The sequence below is a fragment of the Poromitra crassiceps genome, assembly GCF_964638095.1.
Source record: "Poromitra crassiceps genome assembly, chromosome: 23".
Lineage (NCBI taxonomy): Eukaryota > Metazoa > Chordata > Actinopteri > Beryciformes > Melamphaidae > Poromitra > Poromitra crassiceps.
The window spans coordinates 11,593,617-11,603,644 of NC_139639.1; the positions used below are offsets into that span (position 1 = coordinate 11,593,617).

At 46.1% G+C, this 10,028-nt stretch overlaps 1 protein-coding gene across 2 annotated transcripts in view; it reads right to left on the reverse strand.

Moving 5' to 3' along the window:
* Positions 1-9,660, reverse strand: part of ubtfl (upstream binding transcription factor, like) — a 34,181-nt gene extending 24,521 nt beyond the window's left edge. For both annotated transcript variants that reach the window (XM_083659225.1, XM_083659224.1), the window contains exons 1-7: positions 9,558-9,660; positions 6,203-6,295; positions 5,239-5,414; positions 3,224-3,307; positions 2,944-3,099; positions 2,307-2,371; positions 71-191 (exon numbers count right to left, since the gene is read on the reverse strand). In XM_083659225.1, the coding sequence (XP_083515351.1) occupies positions 71-191; positions 2,307-2,371; positions 2,944-3,099; positions 3,224-3,307; positions 5,239-5,414; positions 6,203-6,260 (660 nt within the window). In that variant the 5' untranslated portion in view covers positions 6,261-6,295; positions 9,558-9,660. The remainder of the gene's footprint in view (positions 1-70; positions 192-2,306; positions 2,372-2,943; positions 3,100-3,223; positions 3,308-5,238; positions 5,415-6,202; positions 6,296-9,557) is intronic.
* Between the last annotated feature and the right edge of the window lie 368 nt (positions 9,661-10,028).

Sequence of the window (10,028 nt, forward strand, 5' to 3'; positions counted from 1 at the left end):
TGTGTGTGTGTTGTGTGTGTGTGTGTGTGTGTGTGTGTGTGTGTGTGTGTGTGTGTGTGTGTGTGTGTACCTCAGGGTGGAGCTTCAGGTAGGTCTTCTTCTCATGGTTGTACCACAGCTGCTGAGGCGTCTTGGCCTTCTCAGGCAGGTCTGACTTCTTCCTCTCCTCCATTAGCTCTGGATGGTCCTCTCTGTCACATGGTGTTAGCCACACAACAAGCTAACACATGGTGTTAGCCACACAAGCTAACACTCACATGTGTATGAATCGCAAGGAATCAACCTATATAGGTAGCATTTCTAGGTAGGAAGTTGTTATTTTTAAGTTTTAGTCTGAAACAGGTAGGATACATTATTTCCAACCTTTCTAGGTACCAATTTTTGAATTTTCAATTTTCGAGGAAGCATGCAATGGTACCTAGGATATCCTAACCCTTAGGTGGATTAGGATAAGTAGGGATATCCTAACCCTTAGGTCAAGAAAGGATCAAGAAAGACATGTATGTTAGGGTTAATACTCCTGTCAGTGCCCCTGACCAAGGTACTGGCAAAAGAACTGGAGTTGGTCCCCGGGCGCTGCACAGTGGCTGCCCACTGCTCCTAGTTCTAGGAAGGTTCCTAGTAGAGGATGGGTCAAATGCAGAGGATGAATTTTCCCAAGGGGATAAATAAAGGATAACTTAACTTAACTTAACTAGGTGGGTTAGGATAAGTAGGGATATCCTAACCCTTAGGTGGGTCAGGATATCCTAACCCTTAGGTGGGTCAGGATATCCTAACCCTTAGGTGGGTCAGGATATCCTAACCCTTAGGTGGGTCAGGATATCCTAACCCTTAGGTGGGTCAGGATATCCTAACCCTTAGGTGGGTCAGGATATCCTAACCCTTAGGTGGGTCAGGATATCCTAACCCTTAGGTGGGTCAGGATATCCTAACCTAGGGATGCACGATATATCGGCAATCATATCGGTATCGGCCGATGTTAGTCATTTTTTAACATATCGGTCATATCGGTATCGGTCAGATGTTGCAATGTTAATATCGGTTATCATTATCAGCCAAATTCTTCACATTGATATGAAATAATGCAGTAAATCTATGAGTTATGGGCTTTTCCAAAGGCTTTGCAAATAAAGAAATGCATAACTTTTTCAAATTCAGTGTTAACATGTGTTTTTCAGTATGTACAAAATGTGATGATCATAAAAATGTGGTTTTATACAGATCATATCGACATCGGCAAATATCGGTTATCGGCCATAACATCAATGTTAATATCGGTTATCGGCATCGGCCAAAACTTTCATATCGGTGCATCCCTATCCTAACCCTTAGGTGGGTCAGGATATCCTAACCCTTAGGTGGGTCAGGATATCCTAACCCTTAGGTGGGTCAGGATATCCCATAACACCTTGCAACCGTGCTAATTGACGAAGAAGAATGTAACTAGCCCCACATTTCTGTTTAATGGCGGTGCCCAAAAGCCTCTCGCTAGAGAACAAAGTGACGTTCGGTAAAATAACAAACTTCTATCACTTTCTTTTTATTTTAAAATAGTCAATATTACTTCATTTGAGTGCGGTCAGTTGTTTGTACGGTGTCACTTTTGATCGATAGTAGGAAGCATCCTAACTGCCTGGATTCGGGACACTGCTGCGTTAGCTAGTAGCATGGGAATCTGGCTCATGTTTTGCCCTGGCTTGACAGCTAGACAGTCATATTTGAACGTCAGCTCACACACACACGCACGCACGCGCGCGCGCGCGCACGCACGCACGCACGCACGCACGCACACACACACACACACACACACACACACACACACACACACACACACACACACACACACACACACACACACACACACACACACACTTTCCTCTGCCACCCTCCATTTCAGGGAATTTTCTAAATGCAACAGGGTGATCAAAGCACCGCTGTTTCATTTAAATCAACGGTTTGCTCCATGTTGTCGGGGTCAGGTGTGTAACCAAAACAATGGTGCTTTTCAACTTCCATTCCATTTATGTGTTCCAGTTCCGGGGCCCTCATTAATGTTTTGGTTGCCCTTGTGCTTACCCTGCCTTTGAGACACAAAATGGCTGCTGTGAAAAGGGTCCATAGTCTGTCAGCAGAACGATAAGGATGAAGCAGTTCCATCCTACAGACATGACACCTGAGTGGACATTTGAGCGGTCCAATCAGCAGAAAGAGGATGTAATGTTACTTCCTGAAGGCACACTGACACCTGACCTGTGGTTCAGTTAGTTAGTTATTGGACTTTAGAACACTTGGAGAACACTTACTTGAAACGAGCCATGTTCTTCTCAAAGGATTCTTTCTCCCGCTGGAACTCTGTGATGTACTTTTGCTGAAGGAAAGCAAACAATACAAACAATTTGTATTATTCTATTCATTACCTTGATTTCTACAGCGATGATCAAACCGGTTATAAGATCAGAGTTTAGCACTGTGCTTAACGGCATTCCAAAGCTAATTTAGCCCTTCCACAGCAGTTAGCCCAATCTATGTAGAGGACTAGCTAGCCCTGGGCTAATGTCAGGGTTAGCCCACTTTAAGACTAGCTAGCCCTGGGCTAATGTCAGAGTTAGGCCACTTTAAGACTAGCTAGCCCTGGGCTAATGTCAGGGTTAGCCCACTTTAAGACTAGCTAGCCCTGGGCTAATGTCAGGGTTAGCCCACTTTAAGACTAGCTAGCCCTGGGCTAATGTCAGGGTTAGCCCACTTTAAGACTAGCTAGCTCTGGGCTAATGTCAGGGTTAGCCCACTTTAAGACTAGCTAGACCTGGGCTAATGTCAGGGTTAGCCCACTTTAAGACTAGCTAGCCCTGGGCTAATGTCAGGGTTAGCCCACGTCATGGTTAGCCCACTTTAAGACTAGCTAGCCCTGGGTGATGATGGTGTTTCTGTGAGGTGTCTGACCTTCTTCTTCTCGGGCAGCTCCTTATACTTCTTTGACAAGATCTTGGTCAAGTCCAGGTTGCTCATCTCGGGGTGGATCTTAGCGTACTTTGCTCGTTTCTCCATGAAGAAGCGGAAGTATGGCGTCAGAGGTTTCTTTGGGAAGTCTGGGTGAGTCTGAGGATGTTACATTATACCATCATTATGACAAGCCTTTTAATTGGTTAAGGCGAGTCCTACAACAGCTCACCATTGATATTTTAATCATCCCGTAAATATGAATGAGATAGCTCAGTCTTACCTTTAGCTTCTTGCCTTTGTACGGGTTCTTCACAAACTCGATAGCATCCACTATCAGCTCCGTCATGGTTCTGTACTTCCGAACCTGGAGACAAAACGCAATGGGTCCTCGGGTCCAAAGATATGGGACACCATGTGTTAGACCAGGGATACCATGTGTTAGACCAGGGATACCATGTGTTAGAGCAGGGATACCATGTGAGCAGGGATACCATGTGTTAGAGCAGGGATACCATGTGTTAGAGCAGGGATACCATGTGTTAGACCAGGGATACTCAACTTGCTTTGCCCAGGGGCCACTTTCGTGAAATGATAGGAGGCCAGGGGCCAGTTAATAATCAAACAATATCAATCTTTACGTAGCAGATTGTAGGTTTTTGGGGTGTCGGGCGGAGTTTAGTCTGACAATGTTGTGCACACCGGATAGTTAGTTAGGTTAAGTTAGTTAGGTTAAGTACATACATAAGTGCCTGGGTAGCGAGCAGACGGCGGTATTTGACAGTTTAACTGGAGCTCAGTCAAACTTTATTTCACGTTAGTTTTTATTGTGAATTACATTCTAATTGACAATGAAAACTAACATGAAATTATTAGAAAATGGTCATGGCTCTGCACCCTGTTGCGGGCGCATCTGGCCCCCGGGCCGCAAGTTGAGTATCACTGTGTTAGACAGTAGTGCGGTGAGATGGGTGGAGGTGTTTGATGTCATACCTCTGTCTGTCAATTAGCATATTTAACATTACACCCAAAGCAGCCATTTTGAGTCTAAAATGCAGGAAGTAACACGATATAAAAATTAGACGGCATGCTGCTGATATGCAGTCTAATTTTTATATCGTGTTACTGCCTATATTTCTATAGTGCGGTGAGATGGGTGGAGGTGTTTGGTGTGATGATGTCATACCTCTGTCTGTCTATAGTGCAGTGAGATGGGTGGAGGTGTTTGGTGTGATGATGGCATACCTCTGTCTGTCTATAGTGTACTGAGATGGGTGGAGGTGTTTGGTGTGATGATGTGATGTCATACCTCTGTCTGTCTATAGTGTACTGAGATGGGTGGAGGTGTTTGGTGTGATGATGTGATGTCATACCTCTGTCTGTCTATAGTGTACTGAGATGGGTGGAGGTGTTTGGTGTGATGATGTGATGTCATACCTCTGTCTGTCTATAGTGTACTGAGATGGGTGGAGGTGTTTGGTGTGATTATGTGATGTCATACCTCTGTCTGTCTATAGTGTAGTGAGATGGGTGGAGGTGTTTGGTGTGATGATGTCATACCTCTGTCTGTCTGTCTATAGTGCAGTGAGATGGGTGGAGGTGTTTGGTGTGATGATGTCATACCTCTGTCTGTCTATAGTGTACTGAGATGGGTGGAGGTGTTTGGTGTGATTATGTGATGTCATACCTCTGTCTGTCTATAGTGCAGTGAGATGGGTGGAGTTGTTTGGCGTGATGATGTCATACCTCTGTCTGTCTGTCTATAGTGCAGTGAGATGGGTGGAGGTGTTTGGTGTGATGATGTCATACCTCTGTCTGTCTGTCTATAGTGCAGTGAGATGGGTGGAGGTGTTTGGTGTGATGATGTCATACCTCTGTCTGTCTATAGTGTACTGAGATGGGTGGAGGTGTTTGGTGTGATTATGTGATGTCATACCTCTGTCTGTCTATAGTGCACTGAGATGGGTGGAGGTGTTTGGTGTGATTATGTGATGTCATACCTCTGTCTGTATAGTGCAGTGAGATGGGTGGAGGTGTTTGGTGTGATGATGTCATACCTCTGTCTGTCTATAGTGCAGTGAGATGGGTGGAGGTGTTTGGTGTGATGAGGTGATGTCATACCTCTGTCTGTCTATAGTGCGGTGAGATGGGTGGAGGTGTTTGGTGTGATGATGTCATACCTCTGTCTGTATAGTGCAGTGAGATGGGTGGAGGTGTTTGGTGTGATGATGTCATACTGTCTGTCTATAGTGCAGTGAGATGGGTGGAGGTGTTTGGTGTGATGATGTGATGTCATACCTCTGTGGAGACCTTGATCCACTTGGTCTTGCACATGGCACCGGTGAAGCTGTTGAAGCTCACCTTCTCCCAGTCAAAGTGAGACTCTGTGGTTTTATACTTCATGCCGTCTGTGTCAGGCAGCACGGCGCGGATACGCTCCAACAGCGTCAGGCAGTCCTCCTTACTCCACTCATCTACACACACACACACACACACACACACACACACGCGCAAGTGTATGCACGTGCACACACACACAGACACACACACACACCATGTCACTAACTACATTAGTGGTTCACAATCTTTTTTGTCTTATCCAGCCCCGATTTTTTCGCAACTCCGCAATTTTTGCCAGTTCCCGCAATTTTACCGCAAAAAAGCACATAAAATGTCGCAAATTGCATCGCAAATTTTGAGAAAAGCCGCCGCAAAATCAAGCATTTATGATCGCAATAATCACAAAAAAACTCTGCAAAATCCTGGAGGGACTGAACAGTAATGGATAGGGGCTGGATGATATGGAATAAAAATGACATCTGTAAATATAAATTATACTATCAATATAAACTATAAATTAGCACACGCTACAGTAAAGAAAGTGTCTGCTATATTTTTCTTTTTGACCAAACACTCAACATAACAGCGGGGGCAGAAAATTAAAAAATATATATGTAAGTCTCTATTTAAGTTGTAGCCTACTGGCAACATCACTTAGGCTATAGGTCACACAATATTAGGCTATTTTATATATAATAAGGAATTTATTTATTTGGTGTATTTTCAACCAGCCACTTGAGCCGGTGGACTTTTAATTTGCCCACGGCAAAAAATACTGGCGAAAAGCCGGCAATTGTCGGCTAACGGATCCCTGAATGAGATGATAATGAGATGATAATGAGATGATAATGATATGTAATGAGATGATAATGATATGTAATGAGATGATAATGAGATGATAATGAGATGTAATGAGATGTACCTGGCTCGTTCTTGATCCTCTGGGTCTGTGAGGCGGAGGACATGTTGCTGCCGTTCATGACGCAGCCACTGACCACTGGAGACCGCCCACCGTCTGCACACACACACACACGCACGCACACGCACGCGCATGCGCATACACACGCGTACACACACACACGCTCACACACACACGCACGCGCACGCACGCACACACACGCACACACACGCACGCGCATGCACGCGCACAGACGCACACACACACACACACACACACACACAGTTAGAGATATTGTACAGAGTTATGATGTCACAGGTGCAGGTGTATCAAGGTGCAGCTGCAGCAGGTGTGTGAGCCCAGCATGGGGCGGTAGTGAGAGCAGTGGGCTAGCTCAGGTTTGGACAGAGGAAGCCGCGGAAGTGATAAAAGCTGTAGTTCCTCGAATGGCCACTTGAGGCTGACTCCAGATGAAAGTTGTTCCCTGTTCACCCCGTGTTAAAATGCCCGACTTTACAACAGGATTAGGCATGTTTTTGTCTCTATAGTGTGTTTTTGTGAGTTTGATGTATAATATATGCATGTTGTGTTAAAGTTGTGTGAACTGTCGCAGTTTTTAAAATGTAAACAGAGGGGCCCTTTACACGAGGACGGTTTCCTATGGAAACGGGGAATTATTTTAAGTCAAGCGGCTAGAGCAGACACTCACGCCCTCGCGCCACTTGGGCTCCATAGGGTTCTATTGACGTTGCCACCAAGTGGCGCGGATTGTTTACCAAAATGCTGGTCGGCTGATCCCTCGTATAGTGAAGGTGAACACAGTGAACACACACGGGTCAGGATCTGTAACGTTAACATGATTTCTTTTGCACCTTTCAGTATTGAGAATCAATTTCATAAGAAAAGTGCCACAATAGGCTACCGCAGTTAGTAGGCTATCCAGACTGAAAACAAACAGCAGAGCAACATGTGCCCTGGATACCTAGAAGCTGGAAGCTGACCAGTACAACCACAGTCTGATGTGCTGGCCACTAAGCAGCTCCACTGGAGCAGTTGGGGTTAAGGGTCTTGCTCAAGGGCACCTCAGTGGTGGTAATGAGGGAGGGGCAAGCGCTGCCGTTTCACTTTCTCCACCCAGATTTATCCTGCCGGTCCCGGGGATTGAACCGACAACCTTCTGGTTACAAGCTCGCTTCTCTAACCATTGGGCCACCACTGCCCCTAAAAATTAAATGGGTCAGCTATATCGAGCACAAACAACAGACGTGTTTCAGCACACAGCCAACATCAACTGTAACCAAGCTGTTAACGAGTGGCTAACATTACGTTACGTATCTTGTGAGATGAGAATAACAGGCTAGTCAGTGATACTGGCCGCCGCCGTCCTCATCTCTCTCTCTCTCTCTCTCTCTCTCTCTCTCTCTCTCTCTCTCTCTCTCTCTCTCTCTCTCGTCACATCTGTATCTGTAAGTTCTTCACAATAAAAATCGTCCGGGTCAACCCGGCTCCAAACGACTGAAAAGTGATCAGTTTTAAACGTGCGTGGGACAAGGTTAAGGGGTAGGGAAACAGTAGATGGATAAATCCAAAAGGAGGCGCCACGGTAATGCAATATAAAGGATGCCAACTGCCATAAAAAACACCACAGAAGAAGAGTAAGTGGGTTCTGTCTGTCTGTTTCTCTGTCTCTGTCTACGATTTTGTCCCACATTGTGAGATTTGTGACACGTTGATGTCAATGATGACATTGAGTGCTCATAATCGAGTGCTCGAGTGACATCACTGATGATGTCATAGGCATTGTGACATCATCATTGACCAAAATCATCATCATCATCATACATAAAATTGCTATCATCACAAATCTCACAATGTGGGACCAAACACCCACGCCAATAGAGCAGGTGAAGGCAACGCAGCAGCCAAGCTGCGGGCGAGACTGCGCAGCGGACTTCGGGGCCGAACCCCTAGTTTCTACATATTCCCATACACAGCATAAGATCACAGTTGCAATTGGGTGACATCACTGATGACATCTTACTGCCTGAGTGACATCACACTTGAGCAATTCACAGTTGGGCAACACAGTGGCTGCATCCCTTCTGTCAATTTTGTGACTGGCAGACAGAACAGACACTGCCCACCCACCTAGGCATCACAATTGCTAAGTGACATCACTGATGATGACATAATTCACTGAATAGAGAACCTCACAGATTATGTCACTGATGTCACTTCCATCACAAATAGTAAGTGACAAACAGACAGACTTACCCAATTTGATTTAAGATGGGCACATCTTCAATGTGGAACAATGTTACATCTAATTACACAAAGCAACCATTTTAATACCAGACTTGTTTCCCTCTACTCTCCCAGCCAGGTATCAAAGATGGGATTTAGTTGAAGTAAACTTGAACAAACAAAACAAAGTGCTGCCGCCTGGTGGATCTTTTCTTAGCCTAACAGCTCACTGCTCAGTGACGTGTTGTAAATGCGCTGTCTTTGCCAGTGAGCAAGGCAGGCAGCGTTAAACAGACATCCTTTTAAACAGAGTCTGGCGTGACGCGCTCTCAGCGGGCCGCCGGGCTCCAGCTGCCCCGGTAATGGCGCCTGTCCTCCGGCAGGAGTCGTCCTGCTCTGGCACGCTGCTCTGAACCTTTAGCTCTGAGTCTGAACACTAGCAAAAACAGTTTGTGTCCAACTGTGACGTCACGTCACGTTAAAACTACAAAATATAACCCACAAAAACCCTGTTTGGCACGTGCAGTTTGACCGATAATGGCATTATTTAGCAAAACTGCTGGCAAAACTCGTCTTCTTGGATTTAACGTTAAATAACAGTATGCTAAACTAGCTTATTGCAGCTAACTTGGACTTGGACTATAGAAAATAACAGTATACCGGCAAAAATCACCTAATGCAGATAATTCAGAAATGTTGACATTCTACCTATCTGTGGAGTGCAGAAATATATGAGGGAGACAAGTCGTTACACCAAACTATTGAGAAATGTGTTGGTTTAACTTGCTGACATACCTGCTGCTAAAGGCTCAACAAGAGCTTATAGCAATCATTACGAGCACATCTTCAGTGCGGCATATATATCTAGTCATAATAATAGCACACACCAAGCAACACATATTGTAATACAATTTAAACTTTTAGATCGGGGGAAATAACAGTATAGATGCTATGCTAAAGTAGCTAATGCAGCTAACTGTGAGCTAAAGAGGCCCAGGCGGAGTGAACAGAGCGGGCTGGCTGCTCTCTGCTGCCCAGCCTGCCTCACCGCCAAGCCGCCATCAAGCCTCAGAGAGCCGGGGACAAGCAGCAGAAACCACGGGAAATGTCTGGTCAAATCACCGCTCACACTCACCTCAGGCTGCAGGCAGCTGTCTGAGCAGGCAGCGGGTTCCGGGCTCTGTCTGACGGCTTTAAAGTCTTGTTTCTCTCGTTGTTAAACCCCGGGGAGACACGGAGAAATGGATCCGACAAAAGGAGCGCCTCGGTCGGTATGAAACTCCGCCCAGCCCCGCAGGGGGAGGCGAGCAGGGGGAGAGAGGGCAGAGAGAGCAGAGACACAGAGGGGGAGAGAGGGCAGAGGGAGCAGAGACACAGAGGGCAGAGAGAGCAGAGACACAGAGGGGGAGAGAGAGCAGAGACACAGAGGGGGAGAGAGAGCAGAGACACAGAGGGGGAGAGAGAGCAGAGACACAGAGGGGGAGAGAGAGCAGAGAGAGAGCAGAGACACAGAGGGGGAGAGAGGGCAGAGGGAGCAGAGACACAGAGGGCAGAGAGAGCAGAGACACAGAGGGCAGAGAGAGCAGAGACACAGAGGGGGAGAGAG